Source organism: Orcinus orca, chromosome 21 (genome assembly GCF_937001465.1).
Source record: "Orcinus orca chromosome 21, mOrcOrc1.1, whole genome shotgun sequence".
In the NCBI taxonomy this organism is placed as follows: domain Eukaryota; kingdom Metazoa; phylum Chordata; class Mammalia; order Artiodactyla; family Delphinidae; genus Orcinus; species Orcinus orca.
Window position 1 is genome coordinate 30,524,042 of NC_064579.1, and position 25,198 is coordinate 30,549,239.

Sequence of the window (25,198 nt, forward strand, 5' to 3'; positions counted from 1 at the left end):
CTTCACCGGAGGGAGAAGGCCGTGCTATTGCGCCCAGTTGAGAGCTGCTGGGCCGCTGGGCCGCTGGGCTGCTGGGCTAAGGCTGCCGTGGAGAGGCCCGGGCCGGGAGTGATGGAAGGTGTTTTATTCCAGGTCGCTTAACTTCTTTACAGCCCAGCGAAAGGTGGTTCCTTCTGTGTAGAGCTGCATTTTCTGCTGTTAATGTTATCAGATCTCCGCACCCCCTGACGTGTTTTTTCTTCACATTTTTAAGACAATAAGCTTTGTAGGATAAAATTCTAGCTTCTCGCTTGCCTAATATTCTGCAATTGAAAATGTATCACAACTAATATATAATTCTGAAATTTCACATAGAAGATTTAGCACCAACCTTCCCACTCAACTTAATATTGCCGTCTAATGAAGGGGCAGTGAAACCCATTTTGGTTCCCTTAAGTGGATTTTTTGCTTTTTAGAGGAAATTGTAGCACAGCTTCTTGCCACTCAGGCATGCATTCCAGATGGTGTGGTATTCATTTGGTAAGAATTTAGAACTAAATTAGAATTTAGAATTTAGAACTAAGAATATTCTGATTAAGCCATCGTGCCTTAAAAGCCTTTTAGATATACGGATGATTGTATTTCATGGATGCAGGCAGTATTGTGCCGTACTTCAATTTCTCCTGCAAAGCTTCATCGTAGCCTTTGGTCCTGGAAGAAAAAGTTGCCTGCTATGAAATTAGCATCTGCTTACAACTTGAAAGAAATGAGGTTCTAAGTCTGAGAAAATAAATTTTCAAACTTGGAAGAGTTAGTTTTGCATCTCCTTCCAGTTGCCAGTGTATTTTATTTATTTTTGACTTTATATGTCACTTAGTACTCTGCACCTATTCTTTTATTGTAGCGTTTCTCTCAAAATCATTTCAGGGTACCACAGAGATGGATCTTGAGTGGTCTCTTAAGAATATTAATGTTTAGAAAAATCACTCATTCGACAAAATTTTGAATACTCAAGGAACCAGGGAGGAACAAAAACGAACACCATCTTGTGGAGTCTATTCTTTAGTTGGGTAGATACACAGACATTCATGAAGTAAGAACAGAAAGAAATATAAATTGATAACTTCTCTAAAGAAGAGATACACGGTTCCATAAGAACTTACAGGAAGTTCAGGGAAAGCTTTGCTGAGAAAGTAACAGTTAAGCTGAGGTATGAAGGGTGAGGAGACCTGAACTGAAGGTTGGCAGGCGGAACGCTTCAGGCAGAAGAATAGCAAAGGAAGAGAGCTGCGCATACGTGAGGGATGAAAGAAACCTGGTGTGGCTGGAAAAGAGAGGATGAGACAGAAGGAAGGTGGTTTGAAATAAGACAGGATTGGGATTGGTGAGTCGGAGTCAGACGCTGGGGATTTTTGTAGACCTGGGTAGGGAGTAATGGGGGTCTTTGAAAGGTGATAAGATCCATTGACACTTTGAAAAGATCACTCTACCTTGCAAAGGTAAGAAGAGTGGAGGAAAGGCAGGGTAGATGCCGCTTCCTCAGTTACACGAGGACTGTAGGAATCCCGGGAGGCCTGCCTGGACCTTGGAGGAGGGTGCTGGGGGCAGAGATGAAGAGAAGGGAACAGAGTCGCTATTTCGGAAGTAAAGGCAGTAGGGCTTGGTAACTATGGCATGACATGTTACAGATATCATCACTGACGTCATTCAACAATAATATATTTTGTATTAGGTCTTAAGCTCGCTCCCGAGGATACAAAGATGAGTTAGATAAACTTCCTTCTGTGAGAATCCCACTTAATGTTTTAACTAGACATCACCTCATTGGTATTTAGGCCCAAACAGCATGAACATTCCCTTTAGTTTGTGATTCTCTTTAGTAGCAAGGCATAAAGTGCTTTTGAAGAACTGTTGCATTTCATTTCGTTACAAGAAATAATAACCCAATGATAAAGGATTAACCTGCTTCTACAGAGGAGGAATGTGAAGCTCAGAGTGAGTTTAAATAATTAAGTTGCCCCAGATCACATGACTAGGAAGGGGTGAACCAGGGTTTGACCTCCCTGCTTTCAGACTCCAAAGCCTACACTCCTAACCATAGATCCCCTCAGTTATAAACGGTTCAGTAGGAAAATGGCTGATTCATTGTCAGGAACACCATATTGCTCAGCATATAGTGGTGATTACTTATTAACCAGCGAAGTGAGACCTTAGGTTTTTGTCTGTGTCTGCCACCATTTTTAGTCTTGTTCAGTTTGGTTGATTCTCGTACCTAATTTGATAATCCTAATGGCTACCATTCCCATGTTCACAGTGCAGCCTGATAATATAATACACATGCTTAGTCAGTGTTTGGGCAATTAGTATCACTTGGCAGCGTTACTAAATGAGCTATATACCCCTTAAGTAAACAGCCTTGAACGTAAAGCTGTTATGCTTAATACCTTGACATAAAGAGGTATTAAAAGTTAGAAAAGGTCTTTATGATTGGGATCTCAGGAACCTGGTTCTGTGGGAACTGGCTTTGAAAATCAATATGGAATGAATAATCCCTTTGTCGTTATTGGGAATATTCTAAATATTTTGCCATGGCTTCACTTTCTGGGCCTTTGATCTAAAAAAATAATAATCTTTATCAACATGAAGGGTTCTTTGCATTTTAGAGGGTTGTTCGATCCATAGTAAATTGCATCAGAACATGGTAGGTTGTCACAGATCTCTGGCGTGATCATTACTGTAACAGGTAATGATCCCGTGTTTTCTAGGCCTTTATGCCAGAGTTAAAGCTATTTAAAGGTGTCTGCTACTGGCTTGAAGTCATTAGTTTTCACAAGGCAGCAGTTGAAAAATAACAGCATACAATCTTCTTTATATTGCAGTAAACAGGAAAAATACAAAGGAGAGTTAAAGAAATATTATCTATTTAAAATAAATGATTTAAACTCCAGATAATCATTGTACCAAAAAAAACACCTCCGTAGCTACTGCCATAATGAACCAGTTACTGTGGCATATAGCCTTCCTCTTTGCTGCAGTTTGACAAGTCCATAGAGAACACGTTTTAAGGCACGTCTCTCGGTGACAAGCGATCCTCATTGAGAAGAAGAAAGGTTACAGCCATAGAAGGTCCCGGCATTCGCTAGTCCTGCACGCGCTGTATCATTTCTCTGAGTTTTGATCCACTGTCTTGTCAGCATAAAATTATGCAACTCTGTAAGCACATTGCATAAAACTCTGTTGGAGCTTTGGAACCTTATGGTACAAAGCAACATTGGAATATAAATGAACATGTCTGGTTAATGAGCTGTGAAGAGTCAATCCTCCGATTTTAATTGTTGGGTGGATACAGTATTGTAGTGAAATAGGTATGTAATCTGCATAAGTTTTCGATCTTCTTTCACAAAACAGGATAGGAAACAGTTTACTTGTATTCATTTCATTTGAAACATGATCCTCTGGCTACCTAGTCACTCCTTCAGGTTCGATACATGTAGCTAGCTCTTCCTACCCTTCTTTTTTTTTTTGTGGTACGCAGGCCTCTCACTGTTGTGGCCTCTCCCGTTGCGGAGCACAGGCTCCGGACGCAGAGGCTCAGCGCCTATGGCTCACGGGCCCAGCCGCTCCGCGGCATGTGGGATCTTCCCGGACCGGGGCACGAACCCGTGGGACTCTCAACCACTGCGCCACCAGGGAAGCCCTCTTCCTACCCTTCTTGATCTGCCCTTCACTGTGCCTGGAGCAGAGTAGGCCTCATAAACATTTGAATGGATGGAGAAGCGCAAAGTTCTGAATAGTGCCAAAGTAGTTTTGATGAAGGATTTAAAACTAAAAGCAGTTCAGAATCTTTCTTTATGAGTATGTGTTTTGTTATGTATGTTAAATGGAAATTCCTATTACAAGAAAATCATGAAGCCACATAGTAAACGTTTTCCTCCCTCCTTTCCCTTCTTCATAGTGGGGGGAAAGAATCATAGCTCATTTTTATTGCCAGTATGTAAAGGAAGGAGCTAATCCACAGAGATTCGTTTTCCAGCCAAATGAAGCTTATTTGTTTACATCCAAAAAGGGCTTTTAACATTGCATTAGAGTACTTGCTTACCTTCTTCAGTGGATACTGATAATGGTTTCACCTTAATGACTCAGGATCGTTATTACCAGCACTCAGCATTATATAGAGCCGTGGAACAAGGGTCAACAGAGAACAGATAACATACGGATGAGGAAACTCAGGGAGATGACTTTCCATGGCCACTGGAGCTTTCACCAAACAACGAAGTATTGGGGGTGATGTAGAGAAAAGGACATGATTTTGAATTCCAGCTCCTTTGTTACTTCCTCAGCTGGAGGTGCTTATGACTTACATCTTTGCTTATTTGGTCAGGATTAGATTAGAGGACATATAAAACTCTTAGCTTAGTGCCTAGCGATGTAAAGTAAACGTCCTGGTAATTGTTTGTTCCTTTTTCTCCCACATCAGGGCTTTCTCACCAGACCCATTTATCAGAGGCATGACCTATTGCCTTATGAAGGGGTGTAATCTTGTGGTGCCCTCATATTGTGTATAAAGCATTTAGCCTCTGAGTAAGCGCTTATAGCCTCTCCTCTTACAAAATTGTAGAATATATTTTGATGAAAGGACCTAAAGACCTCTATTTGGGGGCTTAGAGACCATTTTAAAACTAGGTTCTTTGGTGGTCTAAATTGGTAGAGAAGTGACTTCTGATTACTGGAAGTGTCGTTGTATTAGGAAGGTAAAGCATGTGGGAGACAAAAAGGAGGACAGACTATGAATGTAAATATGGTATTATTTTCTTCCTCTGTGGGGAAAATATGTAACCGCACTAGAGCTGAAACATTTATCTATGGAAAAGTCTTATTCTGTTCTGAAAAGTTCATCTTCCTTGTTCACCCATGGATAGGCAGGATAAATGGTAATCAGCACAATAAATCATGTGCTGTCTCCGAAGATATATGTTGTTTTGACGATTTCATATTATTAAGCTACTTGAAAATGGGAACGTGAACCCTTCTCAATCATACTTAAAATTGTGGCAAAGGAGATTTTCCTCTCTATTTCAGGAAAAAAAAAAAAAAGAATGAAATGTTCAAATAATATTGTAATAGGATTATAAGGGCCCAAATGAGAAAGCCACGTATATATTGGGCCATTGTGTATAGTTACAGCAAAAATAATAGGCTTGTGGAAATTAATTTTTGAATTTGTCTGGACAGCTGGAGCTTATACAAAGAGGTGATAACCCCAGATTCCACAGTAGGGCAAGTGAATATCTTGTAAATCTTTGGTTTATTGCAGAAGCCTTTCCCAGTTTGTACACAGGCGCTCTCAAAATAAATGGAACAAACCATCACTGGTACACCAGAATTTCCCCTAAATGGAGTTTTTAAAAAACAGTTAAAAATATATGCAAGTGCTTGAGATGGGCGATTATAAGTTGAATTTTTTATTTTGCCCTGAGTATATTATCTAAAGCTGATTATTTTAGAAATGATAGTGTACTGGGAATCAGGGGATTTGGTCAGGTGCTCACGTGATAGAAAACTGGATAAAAAGATCTTTTTGTATCACCTCAAAACCCAAATAAGGTATTGGAATAGATGTTTTCAAAGCAGCCATTTAAATGCTAAGTAAGCATCTTAAATAAAAACCGGGACAGGCTGGGACTGGCCGCTGAAAATACATTAATCTCTTCCTAAACCTTCCCATAAAGTTCTTTTTACTTTATGGGAAACTGGTAAATATAGTATTTTACATCCATCTAGCTTTTGGTAGTCATGAGAATTTGGTCCTCCTATATTTAAGCCTCACTCCATTGAAGATAATTAGAAAATAAGAGACTAGGGTGTTAATAATTTTCAAAGGAGATAAAACAGGTGGTAGAGTAGAAGTTTTTGCCAAGAAACCTTGGGAAAGGTAAAGCAAGATGGGGATGATGGGTGGGGAAGACAGCAACCCTGTGTTTTAAAGCCACACTCAGTTTTAAGAGGGGAAGAAGGAGGGATCTGATTAATCCCACAGATGTTTCCTGAATTCCAGGCATTGTGTGAGGCTCCCAGGGATATTAAACACCAGAGTTACTTTTCCCCAGGAGCTTATGGACAAATAAGGGAGAAACACAAGTCACAGACGGATCATCATTTAGTTTGTTAAGTCCCATCATAGTGGTTGGTGAAAACACTGTGCTGGGTTTGGCACTTTGAAAACCTCAAGATGATTCCTCTTTCCAGTGGGGAAATTCCAGTACCAGAGAGAGGGACACACAATACATGTGAGCAAGGAAGAGGTTATACTAACATGTCATTTTAAACCCAAGCACCTCATCAAGTATTAAATAACGAATTCTGGGACTTCCCTGGTGGTCCAGTGAATTGGCACTAGAGTTCATCCAAGAAAGAGAAGAGGAATCAGAGGCAGATGTTCTGAGGACATGGTGACATGTGTCCATAGTTCCTGATGCTAGAATCTCCCATGGGTTTTTGGGGGGTTTTGTTTGTTTGTTTGTTTTTTGGTTCGTGCAGAACTGCAAGGCTGTCGCTATTAATTACTCCTGTGCATTCGTTCATTGGTCGCTGTAAGTCTGTGATTGATTCCGCAGTTCTTATTTTGCAAAGGACAGATGTAAAGCCAGTTCTCTGAACTTCAGGCAGTTTGGGAAAGTTTGGCATTGGCTGTAGCCATTACAACTGTGAATGGATTTAGTGGAAGAATAGTGTCTGTTCATGCCTTCATCTGCTTGGGCTGCTATAACAAAATACCACAGACTGGGTGGCTTAGACAACAGAAATTAATTTCCTTACAGTTCTGGAGGCTAGAAGTTTAAGACCAGGGTTCCAGCCAGTTGTTTCTGGTGAAGCTCTCTTCCTGGTTTGCTGATACCACTTTCTTTTCACATGGCCTTTCCTCTGAGTATACAGGAGGAAGACAGTGTGTCCTCTGGTGTCTCTTCTTATAAAGATACTAATCCTATTGGATCAGGGTCCCACCCTTATGACCCGATTAAACCTTAATTACCTCTTAAAGGCCCTATTTTCAAATACCGTCACAATGGGGGTAAGAATTTCAACGTAAAGAGTGTTGGAGGGGACACAATTTAGTCCCTAGCAATTTGCAATTTTTTTTTCTTCTTTTTAACATCTCTTATCCCTTTGAGCTAAATACTACAGTTGTGTCTTTTTTTTTTTAACAAGGACCAATTTAGTCAAATAAAGAATAGAATGAACATATCATCTTAAATATATAGGATGACATGTCTGTAAACCAAAAGTCTGAGAATCACTGAATGGTAACATCCTAACATAAGTGGAGGGAAAGTTGTGATTTGCTCACAGACAGTATCTAAAACTGTTTTATCGGTTTATCATACCAGTATATATACTGCCCAGCTTAAGAAAAAGAGCATTATCTATGTCATCATTTTCTATGTCATTATGTCATTGTTACTTGGAAGACTAGTCAATTGATTTCTTTTAAAAAAAAATGATAGGTTGGCAGGGCTTCTCAAGGGATATCTAAACTCAGCCCATTCCTTTCCTTCACCCACAGAAGAACTGAGATTTTATGTTTATAATTTCCTTGATCTTCTTGATAATGTTCAGTTCATATGTTGTAATTCTGACACTATGTTGTTTGGTTTTGCTTGCTGATGGGGGAAGGAGTAGTGGGTTTCTTTTTCCTTTATTCTGAACATTGCAGTTGGGGAGGGAGAGAGGAGCAGACCTCAAATCAGATCCCCCTCCTCGGGGGGACCCCAGGCTTTATCTCTGATACCCCGTATCCCACAAGACCATGAAATTGAAGCGCTCATTCCTTATGTCTGGTAAAATGCATTTCTGATAGAAGCTGGCTTCTTACCTTTGGGGTTCTCTCTCACTTTTCACTTGTTTTTTTTTTGTTTTTAATTTTTTTTATTTTTTTGCGGTACGCGGGCTTCTCACTGTTGTGGCCTCTCCCGTTGCAGAGCGCAGGCTCAGCGGCCATGGCTCACGGGCCCAGCCGCTCCGCGGCATGTGGGATCCCCCCGGACCGGGGCACGAACCCACGTCCTCTGCATCGGCAGGCGGACTCTCAACCACTGCGCCACCAGGGAAGCTCTGGCCTCTCTCTTTTTAAATGACTGCCTAGTAATTTGACAAAATGTATGTAAACAGCTGATTACGTTACTCGACTTGTTGGAGATTATTCTTCTCATTGGATGTACCTGGGCATGAAGTAATATAAAAACCTTAAGAATTAAATTATGATTTTTGTTTTGAGTTTGTGTGTGTTTACATATGTGTATGTATTTTCTCCTAGGCTGCTGCACTGAATAATAATAAAGATTCCAGCCAGAATTTCTTGAGACTGTTTAATGGGCACATTTACAGCGGCGTGGAAACTTTGGGGAAGGAGCTCTTTATGTACTTTGGGCCAAAAGCTTTACGGTAAGGTAAATCTGTACAGTACGTCTTATCTCTCTATGTTTAGAGATGTGTAGAAGGCTTTTCTTGCAGTTTGCTGCATGTCACATTTAAATACATAGAAAGTACTCCATTTTTAAGAGAGCTCTAATACAAGAGGTTGAGATTCTATCATGGAAAGCAATAAGCAGAAGAAGAATAAATTGTGATGTCATCGTTCCTTGGAGGGTTAGTCAATTTATTTCTTTTAAAAAAAGATGACAGTCTGGCAGGGCTTCCCAAGGGATATTAGAGCGTTACAGCTCTGTTTTGCCCCTCCTCAAACTCCCCGGGGTGCTCTTTTCCCTCTAATTTCCACCAAATATTTATTGCATTTAGCGACATTATTCTGTTTATATTTATGACAGCTCCTCATTTGGTTTGAATGTCTCTCTAGATTTTTACATTTTTCTCTCTTCCTTCTTTCTCTGAAGCCTTGTACGGAAAGGGAAACTTATTTATAGATTTCAAAACTTTCCACAGAAGTAACCGGTTCTCTGCTGTCTCACAGTGCTTATGGAAATTCATTGCTAACACATTGGTTGACTTAATGATAAAAATGTCGAAATGTATGTAATCACCTATCTAATTTTTGCAAAACATACAAAAAAAGGCCTGTGGAATAATACGTCTGTCAAATCTGTCTTCTCGGAGTTTAGCCTAATCTGTTGCAAACTGTAAATTTGAATCTTTATTAATGTTTCCTTAAGATATTACACAGTGTTCACCTGCTTAAAAGTTCTGTTACCAGACCCCATGCTTCTAAGTGAAGGTGAATAATGGTTGCAAAGAGATAATATGACTCTGTGATTGTTATTTATTGCATCTCATCTATTGCATGTTTAGAGTACTTCAGACTTTATGTGATTGCTTTTCCTTTGACGTGGTCTCTTCATTGTCAGCAGCTGCTGTCCCTGGACAGCGTTGTCCCTTCATGGTTTTTCTCAGCCTGGAATTGATAACATCAGCATCCGCCTCCCGGTTCAGGCAGCAGTGATCTACTGCAGGCTACATTATTGTGGTAATAGATTGATTGATGTGATTGAAAATTCTTTGCTCCAAACAAAGTAGGACACAATGGGATCCATGTAAGATAGTTGAAAACATTGATATGTCATTGATTCTCTGTTGTGAGGTGCAGATTTATTTCTATAGCACGAGAGGGAGGTTTTTACCAAGTGTTCTCCACCAGACTGATAAGGGGGGAATCATTTCTCAGTGCAGAGCTGTCAGCAAGTGTTCCATGAAGTTCTAAACAAGGGCAGCTGTTTCCTCAAACTAAGTAACTAGTACCATCCCTGGCGAGTATGTGTCTCAGTACATGGATGGAGACCAGTGTGATTCCTATGGCCTTGACTGCTATGTGATGTAACAGTTGAAGGTCATTGGCAGATCAGCTGTTTGAATATGAAGTTAACAACCTAAAATCACCTGTATTCCCTTTCACAATTTAATGTAAGTTAGGAAAATGCTCTCCTAACCTGTGCTTCTTGGGAGGATGGATGACAGTGTCAGAGAAATGGGGTCCTGTGTAAGGCTGCAGGTCTGTGAGCGTGAGATAGAAATGTAGTCTTCATTTCTGACCTCTGTTTCCTCCCCACCAGGCTGGTCTGCTCTTTAGAAAGCTGATAGTAGGAAACATGCTTAATGATCACAGTTTTCCCTCAATAGGCAGCTTCTCACAACTCAAATTGCCCATGGATTTAGTACATCTTATAGGCCAGGCCATGAATCTTCCTGGGATTCGTTTGTTAATGAAAGTAGAATACAGGCCTAGCCCTCTGGAAGAGGATCTGCCATGTAAAATCCACACTTCAGAAAGATATAAATTAGACAGTGACTGTTTCTGTTGCTAAAAGATGTATCAGAGTGCTCAGAATAGTGCCAGAAAACAATAAAAATGATTTGGTATACGTTTATTTTAGGAGCGCAGATGTGGTGTTAGGTGTGATTAATACCTATACTCTTTCTGAACACTTTACAGAAGCTCTTCATCTGTCAACAAAAAAAAAGTCATGTTTAACTTTTTGTTAAATATGTATCAAATACTCATTAGAGCAAACTGAGAAACAATGAACAAACAAGAATAAATTTATACCTTCACAATCCCACTACCAAATAGAATCTCTATTAACCATGAGTGCATGTATTGCCGGTACTATGTGTGCATATATTTGTAACTCTGTTCACCCAGGCATGCCCATCCTACAAGCTGCTATTTTCAGTCAAAATGAACGCAGCTTATATCGTGAACTTATATATATATATATATATATTTTTTTTTTAAATGAATATCTTTTCTAAAACACTTTGGTGTTTCCAACTTATGGTTTATGTGACTCCCATTGTTTGCAATTACATGCATACTCAGAGACCAGAAACTGTATCTGAAATATTTAGGAGGCTTTGTCATTTTAGTGAAGCGTTATACATAATCAATTTTGTAATTTATTGGAGCTTGAGTGATATGATCCTCTAAGGAGAAATGCAAGAGATAATGTGACAGTTCTTTCTGGTTTGCTGAAAGGTCTTTAAGGAATCCATGATACATATGCTACTTATAAGAGGGTTTTAGAGCTTAAACATAGTTTTGTAATCTGTCACGTAACATGTTAGGAAAAGTTGGAGTGTGATAAGGACTCCAAATGAAATTTTATACTTGAGAGTAGTGAATACCTACTGTTTGTCCAACATGCGCACTTATCTTTTGGGGACAGCATTTCCTCTGGAAACTGATCATCTGGTCACAATAACCAAAGAATTCAAGTTGAATTTAGCATAATCTTACTTAACTTTCTCTCCCACGTAGTCGGTTGGGTCAGCCCAAGTTCTTCTGTGAACTTTCTCAGCTGGAGCCGAGGCAGATTAGGCTCTCGGTGATGGAGGAAAGCTGGGGCTGTGAGGCCTTAAGACTTGTAGGTGGCCGTTGGCTTGTCCAGAAAGACAAGGTGATGGAAAATACAGCCAGCCTCCATAAAGCAGAGAGAATCCCAGAGGCATTTTAGCCCCCAATTCCCTCTGTTGCTAAGATCCAGCCACATTCTTGCCTTTCCTGCAGTGTGATTCTTCAGCCTTCCTGACTCCATAAGCGACCAAATATCCCTTAATGCCTAAGCTTTTTGAGTTGGGTCTCTGTCACTTGCAATGTAAGAAAACTGACCATTAAAGTAATCTACAGGTGGAAAAATACATATTTTTAATTTCTTAAATAGTAGCTTTTATCTTGTATTTCAGTTACCATAATGCTTTCATGCGTAACTGGAGAAAATATGGAAATCCTTACCGCAGTCATTTACGTTCCCTTCTGCACCCGACAGCCTACAGGGTCACTAGTTCTGCCACTTTCCTTGTCTTGCTTCTTTTCACAGTACACATCATTTTATTGCAGTTTTTCCCATATTTTAAAGTAATATATAAGCCAATTGTAAAACCTTAAGATAGTTCCAAAATATCTAAAGGAAAAAGTAAATACCACCCATAATTACTACTGTTAAAAAGAAAACACTCAACAGTTTTTGTAAATATCATAGATAAAATATAAATTGTATATATACCATAGTTTATATTACATATGCATGAATTATATGATATTGCATGTTATGATTTTTATATAAATAGGAATTTTAATTTATATTTTTCCCTTTTACATAACATGCGTATTGCATTGGTCAATGTCAAAATGTACATTATTATTTTTAACGTGCACAAAGTGTTCTACTCTATGGATGTATCATCATTTTTTTTAGTCAGCTACCTACTGACTACCTACCCTGCATATTCCTGTCCTAAGGGAGTCTCTCCACACTCAGGTCCCCCAGCCCTCCGGTGGCAGACTGCTGTTGCCTGTTACTCAGTGAGAGGTTCGTGATGGGGAAACAGAGGTTCTTGTTTCTTCCAGACCAGCTTTAATTTTGGACAGGCCCTGAGCATGTGGGCCTCAGGGCTGCAGTTTTCTCAGAGCTGCTGCCCCTCTCCTCCCTAAGGCAGCCATGCTTCCTTCGCTGTGTGGGTGGCCTTAGGTCAGAGAGTTTCCTCGCTCTCTCCCATGGGACTGGTGCCTGGAGTATCACTGCAGGAGTCTGCACCAAGGTTGATTCCCTGCCTCATGCCTAGAGGCAGATGGCTTTTGCTTGGGCTCGTTCTGAACAGCAGTGCACTTGGCCTGGGCCTGGAGGCAGAAGGGTTTCCTTCCCTCCCCAGTGGCAGACTGCTTGCTTATCCTTGTTACCTGGCACAAGACTTCCTCTGCCTGCAGGTAGTTTCCTGTTACTCCCCTGCCTGCAGGTAGTTTCCTGTAACTCCTCTGCCTGCAGGTAGTTTCCTGTTACTCCTCTGCCTGCAGGTAGTTTCCTGTTACTCCTCTGCCTGCAGGTAGTTTCCTGTTACTCCTCTGCCTGCAGGTAGTTTCCTGTTACTCCTCTGCTTGCAGGTAGTTTCCTGTTACTCCCCTGCCTGCAGGTAGTTTCCTGTTACTCCCCTGCCTGCAGGTAGTTTCCTGTTACTCCTCTGCCTGCAGGTAGTTTCCTGTTACTCCTGTTACTACTCAGCTTTTTGTTTGTACCTCTCTATTGGCTAGAGCATCTTAAAACTTTCTAAGACCTCTGCTTCACGTAAGAGGCATGTTCAAGAAGCAAGCAGACAGGGTTTCATGCAGGCAGGTCCCACGTCACCAAGGGTGGCTCTTTCAGGTCCCCTGCCATGACTCACATCTTACTTGTGGGCAGCTAACTTGTGGATGCCTGTGGGAAAGAGCTTACAAGTGAGGGCACACTCCTTGTGTCTGGGGCTCCAGAGATTCTAAACCGTCATACTAGCCACACTATTTAAAAGTTTGTTGAAAATATTAGCTGTTTTCTTCTTATCCATTTCTACAGTAGCTGTCTTTCTCCCGTACTCTTTCCCAGATGGAATAACTTGTGTGTCTGTCTTTCCACAGAGGGGCTTGTCACTCTTTGGAATTTATTTCACCTGGCTGCCTGCTCAAGAAAATTTAGGATTTTGTAAATACTGTGATTTTTCTCTCCTTATTAGGGTAGGATCCATATTCACTTTTAGCTTCTATATCTTAAGTAGAAGCAGAACTCCCTTTTTCCTTTTCAACATGGTTAAGACCATATCTTTCTTTTTATAACCTCTTTCTTTGAATTCCCAGCATAAGTTTTACAATCTTTATATTCAACTGTTTTACACGCTAGTATCCATATGACGATTTTGACCACTTGATAATCTTCATAAGCAGTTGCCTCATCTGCATGTGTAGTTGTCATTAATCTGAACCTGTGACAATACTGTCGTTGATGCTATTTATGTTTGGTTAAGGAGGTTCAGATTATTCTGCTAGTGATAACAGGAAGAATGTGGCTGGTGGTTAAAATAGTATTGGGTCTTATTTATTGATTTGTTTTAGGCAGTTATTTCTAACTAGAGGAATTTTCTTACTATCACTTCAATTTTTAGTTTGAACATAATTTTTATATTAGAATTTTGGTTGCAAGCGACAGAAGCCCAACTTAAACAAGCTTAGTAATTATTATAAGAATATGGGTGTCTTTTGATACCGGAAGATAATGCAGTCAGGCTTCAGGTAGAACTGGAAGCGAAGACTAAACGCTATGAGGACTCTCTGCATTTCCTGATTCTGTTCCCCGCTGAAATCTCCTGTCGTCTGTGTCTCTGCAGACAGGCCTCTCATGGCTTTTCTGGTGCCCATGTCAGGACACATTACCCTAGACAGCTCCCATGATAGATCTCCCAATCCTAACAAGAAACTGATCTCTCTGTGTCCCAGATAAATTCCTCAGGAAAATGCTGATGAATCCAGCTTGATCCAGGTTTCCATTCCTGAATCAGCTGTGTAAAAAGCATGGGATCAGAGGAAAGGACAGAGGCCACTCCCGGCTGGGCCTAAAGCCCACGGTGGGCAGGCCATCATGTTATGCAGAGTGAGTGGTCTCAGGTAGCCAGTTGGATTGGGAGTGGGTGGAGCTTGAGAGGATCAAGAGATAGAAATATGACAGTACAGGTATTTACTGTGCCTTGAAAATGTTCATGGTACTGATATGTTTTTCTTAGTTTAAGATAAAGGGTACTTAATAATAAACACAAAATTCATTGGTTTATTGGGGCTCAGTCATCATAACATTTCTCTATTTCATAAAAATTCATAAAAATAAAATTTATTATAAAAATAGTTATTTTTATGCACATTTCCCCCTGAATAGATTTATAAGACCAAAAAAGGCATACTTCTTTGATTTGGGGTTCTTACTGGGGCTACTCCTGCATTTGAACTGGGTCTTAACCTTTGAGATTTTATATGTAGATGCAGTTTCATTATGGAAAGGGATTTAGAATCCACTGTAGGAGCCATGCAGCTGAAAAGATTTTAGGTATGATGGCTTCTGGGCATGACAGTTGTACACCTTTCACTGGCGTTGAACCTCCGTAGGCCAAGTTATGGAGTACTTACAGGCACACATGTTTCCTGTCAAGAACTGTGGGGCATGTAAAATGCATTTATGAATGACAGTAGGGCGCACAGCGTTTAAAACCCACATCTTTAAAGTTAGACTGGTTAACCTTGTACAATACTGTAACATGGTGCTTTGGAATTAGAAGCACAGAGCAGTAACGTTTGCTGCCCAAAGAGCCATATTTATTAACTCAACAAAGCTATAAGGAGAAGGGTTTGAAAGGCAGAAAACTATTTCATCTTGAGAGTCATTTCTGATCTTCATCATCAGAAGTCTTGTAAAACCACTTTCTTTTTTTCTTTTTTTTAAAACTGGACATACTAATCAATCCTGTAAAAACTGAAAGGCTATGAATTTTTCATCACTGCACTGTGGCTTTCAAGTTAACCGTAAATATTTACAAGTCCCCTCTTCCCAATACATACAAAGGTAGAAGGAAACTAAAAGAATTGAAGACAATAGCATTTTGACTTGTTCTCTTTTCTTTTAATATGAAAGATTTTGCAAAAATTTGTTTCACTGTGTTATCCCAAAGCAGGGGGGTAGAAAAGAGTAAGTGTCTTAAACTATAGATCTCATTTTGGAATAGGTAAACATTTCCAATATACTGTAGCTAGAAGTAAGGAATGTGAATGTTGGTGGCTTTGTAGAATTCATAAAAACACCAACTATAGGCAATTTAAATTTAGCCTTATCTCACCCCAAGCCTTTGAATCAGAGAAAAAGCTGAGAGACAGTAGACTGTGGTGTGAATAAAAGGTACCTCATCTGACAAGAAAAGAGAACAGGGGTGTGTTTTCTTGGGCTTACTATCAGGGCCTTATTATTTCTCTAGGAACTTATTTTCTTTGTGAGTTGAAAAAATGATTGCCATATCTAGTTTTATAAGGATACAAAGCCATTAACAAAAATACGACATTAGCTATCACTTTGTGCCCTTGAAGTGTCTATTGTGACTAACATTTGTTTGCTTATATTCCAAAAAGTGAAGGAACAAAAATTTCTTGCATGATATACTTACTGCCGCTCAAAGATGGGTTTGCTTTTGTTCTAGGATTCATTTTGGAATGAAAGGCTTCCTCGTGATTAATCCAGTTAAGTCTAAAAATAAAAATGGACTTCCTCCTGTTTTTGAAGTACAGCTCACCAAAGATCTGATTTGTTTCTTTGACTCATCAGTAGAAATCAGGTAAAAGATTGAATTAAAAATTGCTTCAGCTGCAAAACTGCAAAGTTTGCCCTGCAGTTGGGTTTGGGAATGTCACATATGAAAATAAATAAATAAACAAAAATTTTAAAAGTAGTTTATAACTGATAAAACGTCATTTTAAAAGATTCTTCAAATAACATGTTTTGTTAGGGTCGTCATTGTTTGGCTATGTAACTCTTATAAGCTGGTTAACATAAAGTGTTTATGTTTATATCAAAGATCATTTTAAATGACACTTTGTGAATTGTAACCAGGCACATGATTAATGTGTTTTCTATTCCTTTCTATAGAAACTCAGCAGAAAGCCAACAGAGAATAAGAATGATGGAAGAATTAGATGTATGTTCACCTAACTTTAGTTTCCCAAGAGCAGAAAGTGAAGTGAAAAAGCAGAGAGGACGGATGCTATGTGACGTGTTAATGGATCAGAAAGTGTTACCCGGCGTGGGAAACATCATCAAAAATGAAGCTCTCTTTGACAGTGGTCTCCATCCCGCTGTTAAAGTAGGTGTTAAGTAGTTTTTAAATGATTTCTATATTTTTAAATACTGTGAAGGGACCAACGTGGAACACTTAAATCGGCATGGCAGTAACACATTCTCCCCAGACAGACTTCCGGGGTCTTCGCTCACGCCAGCTTCTCCGTGAGGCCAACCCTGGCCTCTCTTTTAAAAATTGCTGTGTGCATCCCTGCCACCCACTTCTTCCTCCCAGGCTTCCATAACTTGCTTGCTTTTTATTTTTCTCCACACCACTGATCACCTGATACTTACTTGTTATATACATTGTTTAGGATCTGACTTCTGCTAGAACACAGTCCCTTAGGAGGAAGGTGTCTGTTTGGTTCGTTGATGTATCCAAGTATCTAGAATACAGTGTCTGGCATTTGGAAGGCATTAAAGAAATATTTGTTGAATGTATGAAAGAGCGAAGCTCACAACTTTCTTTTACTATCTGGCATATTAAATTCACACTCTACACACACTCATATATTCCTGTTTGTACCTGTTCATGACATTAGAAAATGCTGTTTTGGTGGAATGGTAAGAATGGAAGTCAGGTAGCAGAGAATAAGGAATAAGTGATTGGTGAGAAAATGGAAACAAAACTTAGAGTGATTGTTAAAATAGCTTAGATTGGAACAAAGGGAAAATATTAGACTGCTGGATGGAGAAGTTGGGACAAGAACTGGATTTTTAGGGGTTTTTTTTTCTTGTTCTTCAACTGGAGTGACATGAACTTATTTATATGTTGGGAAAAAAAACCAAACTGGCCGAGAGGGAGAGGTTAAAATTGTAAAAAAAAGGAACGGTGATTAATAGGACCAAGTTGTAAGAAGGTCAGAGCGGTTAGAACTCAAAACCAGGTGGAAGGATACATATATTTTAGTTTCCAGGGAAGAAAGCTACATTAGGGCTTTTATCCAGACCCAAATAGTGTCTATTAACTAAACCATCTTTTACGTGATTCCAAAGGTACCTGTTTATTTTGTGTAATTGCTTCCCAGAGAGTTTTTATAAAATTCAGATCAGTAGGAAATAAGTTTTCAAAGAAACCAGTTAATAATTGTTGTAGATTTGGTTCTGTTTTTTGACACTTGGAACCTGCTTGTCAAATTTCTGTAATATGGGAATAATGAGACGGAATTTTAACACTAATGAGCTTATGAACTTTTTAAAATCATCTAGAACTCTATGGAAAATGTTTTTGAAAAAAGTACCCAGAGTGTTGTTAACCAGAACATTGTTGTTACCTTTGATAAACTGACAATTTACTTTTTATCAGTACGTCCAGCCGGCCGTAATGCGTGAGGGGGTTAAAAATTAATCTTTCTGAAGCTTAGCTATTAGCCCCCTAAAAGCACACGCACAATGATTGAAAAAGTATAATCTAGCCTTTTAAGATGTGACTGAACGTAGTAAGTAAGATGTGGTAAGAAATAAATGAATTTGAGAAGTACATATGTTTTAAACTTTAAATAAATGAAAAAATACTTTTAGAAGGATTATGTTGATTAGATGGTTTTAGATTTTAGAGGCACTGATAAATTTGTTTCTGTTGTATAAAGATATACATATGTATTCATATACACACAACAAAGGTGAGTCTTTAGAATTTCTTCTGGAATTACTATTGAAACTACATGTGCCAAATGATAATGAATTCTGCAAAGGGTGACCCTGAGGTTTATGCTAGGCTGTGTCACAAAAAAATTCTTCAGCAAGGTCTGTTTCTGCGTTCTTCCATGTGTTAACATGTACTTTAATATTAAAGCATGTCTATAAATTCATATCTTTTTAAAGCTTGATAGTGACCTTGGAGAACATCTACTCCTGTACCTGTTTGTCCCTTCTTTCTGGTCTTTTTTTTTTTTTTCCTTCCTTTTTTCTCCTGCAAGACTTTTCAAGGTGGCTGATAGGCAATGCTGGGACTTTGAAGATGTCCAGTACAGAATAGGTATTCAATAAATATTTGAATTTAGAATTAAAGTTTATAAGATGGTATTTTTCTTTTTTGAATTTTTCTAAAATTGAGGTATAGTTAATTGGCAGTGTTGTGTTAGTTTCAACTGTACAGCAGAGTGATTCAGTTATATACATATATGTATTCTTTTTCCGAATCTTTTCCATTATATGTTATTAAAAGATACTGAGGGGACTTCCCTGGCGGTCCAGTGGTTAAGACTTTGCCTTCCAATGCAGGGGGTGCGGGTTCGATCCCTGGTCAGGGAGCTAAGATCCCACATGCCTCGTGGCCAAAAAAACCAAAACATCAAACAGAAGCAATATTGTAAAAAATTCAATGAAGACTATAAAAATGGTCCACAACAAAAAAATATAAATCTTAAAAAAAAATAAAGATACTGAGTATAGTTCCCCATGCTATACAGTTAGGTCCTTGTTGTTTATCTATTTTCTATGTAGTCGTGTGTATCCATTAATCCCAAAGTCCTAATTTATCTCCCACCCCACCCCCGGCTAGCCCCTTTGGTAACCATAAGTTGTTTTCTATGTCTGTGGATCTATTTCTGTTTTGTAAATAAGTTCGAGAATGGATGGTATTTTTTATCTGTAGTACCATCACTTAAAAATATACACTGTTAATAACACTGAATAGATATATGAGTTTTAGAAGAGATGCATATATTTCAAATCTATTTCAAGTTCTCTTAGGTAGAACTGGCAAGTGGTATTGTTTTTCTACAATAATGAACAAATTATGAAACTCTCCTGAGTTGTTTTTCTATTTTAAGGTTTGTCAGTTAACAGATGAACAGACACATCACCTTGTGAAAATGATACGTGATTTCAGCCTTCTTTTTTACAGGGTAAGAGCAAAAAATTTTCAACTATGTAAAATGTCAGTTATTTCCCTTTGCACCAGAAATGTCAAGGCTGTATGTAGCCATCTAGTGGTAAGAGCATAGAGGTGCAATAGGGGAGAGTGACATGTTATGGGCATAATTAACACCTTGAAATTAGGTCACAGGTCGGTCCAAACTTGTCTAACTCTAATTATATTAAATTATCTTTACACTAAGTTGGGGGACAACTATGTTAGCATTTTACTTACTTAGACTCTTGTTCTAATTTTGGATATATAAAAGTAACATATAGGTAGCCTAGAGAGAGATTCAGTACTTTGGGATAAATATAGACTTCAGTTCAATCAGATTTTGCCACTTACCTATCAGTGTGGTTAATGTTATTTAGGTAACTTAATTTAGATTTAGTTTCTTTATCTGTAAAACGGGATAATAATACTTCTCTATCTACCACAGAGACTGTTTTGAGAATAAGTCCTCACTAAACTGTAAATTTTGTAAGTTGTATATATACATATATATGCATATACAGAGTTAAGTAAACACATTTTGCCTTTAAACGAAGTATCATAAATATGTCTTTTTTTCTCTACAGTCCATTTCCTGTATTCTAAATGTTTGTTTTTACTACTGTTGGAAAGTCAGGTATTGTAGGCTTCTTCATTAATTGGCCTGAAGTGTTAATGAGCCTCTTGCTTTACATACCTGTCCTGAGTATCGATGGCTATTTTAGTATTACATACGCTCACTTATTCTTCTAGGGAAAGATGATTACAGATACCTACCCATTTTCTGCTCAGATTAAGATGGGCATTTCAGTACTTTGCTTAAATTAATATGAGTTGTTCCTGTAATTTTCAGCTTCTAATATGATCCACCATACTTCTGGGCTTTTAAATTTTCACACTGCTGATGTAAATCCCTAACATTCTCTTTGTAGGAGCTTTAACTGTATGTGAGTAGAATAAAACTGTGACAGAGAGTATCAGAACTTATGCCAAAACAGAACATGTTCGCTGCTAAGATGGCATTTAAATTTTTCTTTTTCAGTGAGTCTGTAAGATTAAAAACAAAAAAACTGTCCCTTTTCAGGTCAACAAAGAAGATGATCTTGTTAAGTGTTTCTCCCTAGGAATAAATTTTTTGACTGTTGAAACAAAGTGAGCAGCTTCGGTGTTCTAAAAATAATCAGATTTAAAGCTAATCTAGTCTTTTTCTTATAACCACATAATTATGTTTAATTATAAAAACCTTAAAGGCATGAAAGACATTTTAAATTATAGAACTTTTATATCCCATTTAGATAGGAGGGTAAAGCCATGCAAAGAACAATTTTGAATACTAATAAGTTATACAATAATGACTTAATTATTTCACACAAATCTTATTTGACAAATGTTGCTGAATCTTGTCAATATCTTTTTCTCAAATGAAAGAAAAGATTATGAGGACATATGTATAAACATATGTACATTTTTAACAAATTATTTTTGGAAATGACTTTCAAGAATATATCTTTCAATACTATTTTGTAGATAACATTGTAATGTTTGTTTGTTTTTAGTGCCACAAAGCAGGATCTGCTGTCTCTAACCACTATAAGGTTTACAAGCGTCCTAATTGTGGTCAGTGCTGCTGCAAAATAACTGTGTGTCGCTTAGGGGAGAATAAGAGAATGACATATTTCTGTCCTCAGTGTCAGAAGGAAAATGCTCAACATGTCGACATATGGTGAGAAATCTAATTTAAAGTTTACTGTTTGCCCTAATTCTCTAATAAAAACGCTATTAATAAGAGAACATAGTTGAATAGCTATCAGGCTATTAAGAACAGAACATAACTCACAAGTATTTGAACACTTGGAAGGAAATAGTAAATAATATCATCCAAAAACCAGAATGAGCTGAAGATGACTTACGAGCCTCTTCTGAATTCAGTAGAAAATCTCTAACTTTGATGTTAATATCCAGGCTTTGACTTTCATCTCATTTGTAAAGTGATTACCAGGAGGTGTAGTTTTGTCAATAATTGGGAAAATGCAAGTATTTTCCAAAGTTCTTGCTTTTGAAATAATATTATAAAACGTTAGCAAGCTCTCTTTACAAAATTGCAGTCTTCTTGGTGAAATAACTGACTACTTACTAAACACACGTGTGGTGATTCAGCCAGTGGCTGAGTAAGTCTGTTCCCACTCTGCATTCCAGAGCTGGGAAAGTAACCACAGGATGGGCTCAGGGACCCACTGTGGGATGAACTTGAACTAAAATCCCATTGATCACCTGACCTCCACAAGCCCCTACTCTGACTGGCAGAGCACAGTGGCACTTTTGGGTCTCCTGGAATTAGTGTCAGTTCAGAACTAGTGTCCAGAAGTCCTCAAAGCTTTGACAGTTTCCTTTTCCACAGTGTACTTACCCTGGTAAGAGGCCGTAGGTCTCTTTGGGGAAGGCTGGCTGAAATATTAACAGTATAAAGGAGCTGAACTATATGTGATTACAAGCCAAAATAATCAGTACAGACATGAAGCACATAAAGTGCTACAAAAGTTTGGGGGATGTTAGAAGTTTATAGGTATACAAAAGGTTGGGAAAATCTCATGGAAAAAGTGTAACTTGAAGTTTATTTTAAAGAGATAGGGGGACGGGGTCAAGACGGCGTACTATGAGGATGCGGAATTTCTGTCTCCTCACAGCTAGGGCACCTACCAGGCACTGGTGGGAGACCACAGACACCTAAGGGGACGGGAGGAATCCCCAGCGACCAGTTGTTTCAATTATACTTTTATTTCTCTTAATGTATTTTTTATCATTCTAATTTTATTTTGTTTTTTATTCTTTGATATTGTACTGCTCCTTTTTTTCTTTCTTTTTTTTTTTTTAACCACACCATGAAGCTTGTGAGATGTTGGTTCTCAGGCCAGAGGTCGGGACCAAGCTGCTGTGGTGGAAGCTCTGAGTCCAAACCACTGGACTAACAGAGAACCTCAGGCCCCAGGGAATATTAATCGGAGTACGGCCTCCCGGAGGTCCTCATCTCAGCACCAAGACCTTGATCTGTCCAACTGCCTGCAAACTCCAATGCTGGACGTCTCAGGCCAAACAACCAGTAAGACAGGAATACAGCACCACCTATCAAAAAGAGGAAACAAACCAAAAAAAAAGATGAAACCACGGAAAAATATGTTACAGATGAAGGAGCAAGGTAAAAACCTACAAGACCAAATAAGTGAAGACGAAATAGGCAACCTATCTGAAAAAGAGTTCAGAGTAATGCTAGTAAAGATGATCCGAAATCTGGGAAACAAATTGGAGAAATTACAAGAAACAATTACCAAGGATCTAGAAGAAATAAAGAGCAAACAAACAGTGATGAACAACACACTTACTGAAATCAAAAATACTCTAGAAGGAACCAATAGCAGAATAACTGAGGCAGAAGAACAGATAAATGAGCTGGAAGATAAAACGGTGGAAATAACTGCCAGAAAGCAGAAAAGAAAACATAATGAAAAGAATTCAGGACAGTCTCAGAGACCTCTGGGACAACACTAAACGCACCAATGTTCAAATTATAGCGGTCCCAGAAGAAGAAGAGAAAAAAGGGGGGCTGAGAAAATATTTGAAGAGATTACAGTCGAAAACTTCCCTAACATGAGAAAGGAAATAGTCAATCAAGTCCAGGAAACACAGAGAGTACCATACAGGATAAACGCAAAGAGAAACACACCAAGACACATATTAATGAAACTATCAAAAATTAAATTCGAAGAAAAAATATTGAAAGCAGCAAGGGAAAAGCAGCAAATAACATACAAACTATTAGAGCTAATCAATGAATTTGGTAGAGTAACAGGATACAAAATTAATGCACAGAAATCTCTTGCATTCCTATACACTAATGATGAAAAATCTGAAAGAGAAATTAAGGAAACACTCCCATTTACCACTGCAACAAAAAGAATAAAATACCTAGGAATAAACCTACCTAAGGAGACAAAAGACCTATATGCAGAAATCTATAAGACACTGACGAAAGAAATTAAAGATGATACAAACAGATGGAAAGATATACCATGTTCTTGGATTGGAAGAATCAGCATTGTGAAAATGACTATACTACCCAAAGCAATCTACTGATTCAATGCACCCCCTGTCAAACTACCAGTGGCATTTTTCACGGAACTAGAACAAAAAATTTCACAATTTGCATGGAAACACGAAAGACCCCGAATAGCCAAAGCAATCTTGAGAAAGAAAAACAGAGATGGAGGAATCAGGCTCCCTGACTTCAGACTATACTACAAAGTTACAGTAATCAAGACAGTATGGTACTGGCACAAAAACAGAAATATAGATCAATGGAACGGGATAGAAAGCCCAGAGGTAAACCCACGCACGTATCGTCACCTTATGTTTGATAAAGGAGGCAAGAATATACAATGGAGAAAAGACAGCCTCTTCAATAAGTGGTGCTGGGAAAACTGGACAGCTACATGTAAAAGAATTAAATTAGAACACTCCCTAACATCATACACAAAAATAAACTCAAAATGGATTAAAGACCTAAATGTAAGGCCAGACACTATAAAACTCTTAGAGGAAAACATAGGTAGAACAGTCTATAACATCATAGCAAGATCCTTTTTGACCCACCTCCTAGAGAAATGGAAATAAAAACAAAAATAAACAAATGGGACCCAATGAAACTTAAAAGCTTTTGCACATCAAAGGAAATCATAAACAAGATGAAAAGGCAACCCTCAGAATGAGAGAAAATATGTGCAAACGAAGTAGCAGACAAAGGATTAATCTCCAAAATATACAAGCAGCTCATGCAGCTCCATATCAAAAAAACAAAGAACCCAATCCAATAATGGGCAGAAGACCTACATAGACATTTCTTCAAAGAAGGCATACAGATTGCCAACAAACACATGAAAAGATGCTCAGCATCGCTAATCATTAGATGCAAATCAAAACTACAATGAGGTATCACCTCATACCAGTCAGAATGGCCATAATCAAAACATCTACAAACCATAAATGCTGTAGACGGTGTGGAGAAAAGGAAGCCCTCTTGCACTGTTGGTGGGAATGTAAATTCATACAGCCACTATGGAGAACGGTATGGAGGTTCCTTATCTAAAAGTAGAACTACCATATGACCCAGCAATCCCACTACTGGGCATATACCCTGAGAAAATCATAATCAAAAAGAGTCATGGGCTTCCCTGGTGGCGCAGTGGTTGAGTCTGCCTGCCGATGCAGGGGACACGGGTTCGTGCCCCAGTCCGGGAAGATCCCACATGCCGCGGAGCGGCTGGACCCATGAGCCATGGCTGCTGAGCCTGCGCGTCCGGAGCCTGTGCTCCGCGACGGGAGACGCCACAACAGTGAGAGGCCCGCATACCACAAAAAAAAAAAAAAAAAGAGTCATGTACCACAAAGTTCATTGCAGCTCTATTTACAATAGCCAGGACATGGAAGTAACCTAAATGTCCATCAACAGATGAATGGATAAAGAAGATGTGGCACATATATACAATGGAATATTACTTGGCCATAAAAGGAAACGAAATGGAGTTATTTGTAGTGAGGTGGATGGACCTAGAGTCTGTCATACAGGGTGAAGTAAGTCAGAAAAAGAAAAACAAATACTGTATGCTAACACATATATATGGAATCTGAAAAAAAAAAAAGCTTCTGATGAACCTAGGGTCAGGACAGGAATAAAGATGTAGATGTAGAGAATGGACTT

At 38.6% G+C, this 25,198-nt stretch overlaps 1 protein-coding gene across 4 annotated transcripts in view; it reads left to right on the top strand.

The window, feature by feature from the left end:
- The window catches only part of NEIL3 (nei like DNA glycosylase 3), a 64,019-nt gene that overhangs the window by 25,652 nt on the left and 13,169 nt on the right, over positions 1-25,198 (top strand). For all 4 annotated transcript variants that reach the window (XM_049704151.1, XM_004280923.3, XM_033407814.2 and 1 more), the window contains exons 2-6: positions 8,291-8,418; positions 15,961-16,095; positions 16,407-16,620; positions 19,370-19,444; positions 21,006-21,172. In XM_049704151.1, the coding sequence (XP_049560108.1) occupies positions 8,393-8,418; positions 15,961-16,095; positions 16,407-16,620; positions 19,370-19,444; positions 21,006-21,172 (617 nt within the window). In that variant the 5' untranslated portion in view covers positions 8,291-8,392. The remainder of the gene's footprint in view (positions 1-8,290; positions 8,419-15,960; positions 16,096-16,406; positions 16,621-19,369; positions 19,445-21,005; positions 21,173-25,198) is intronic.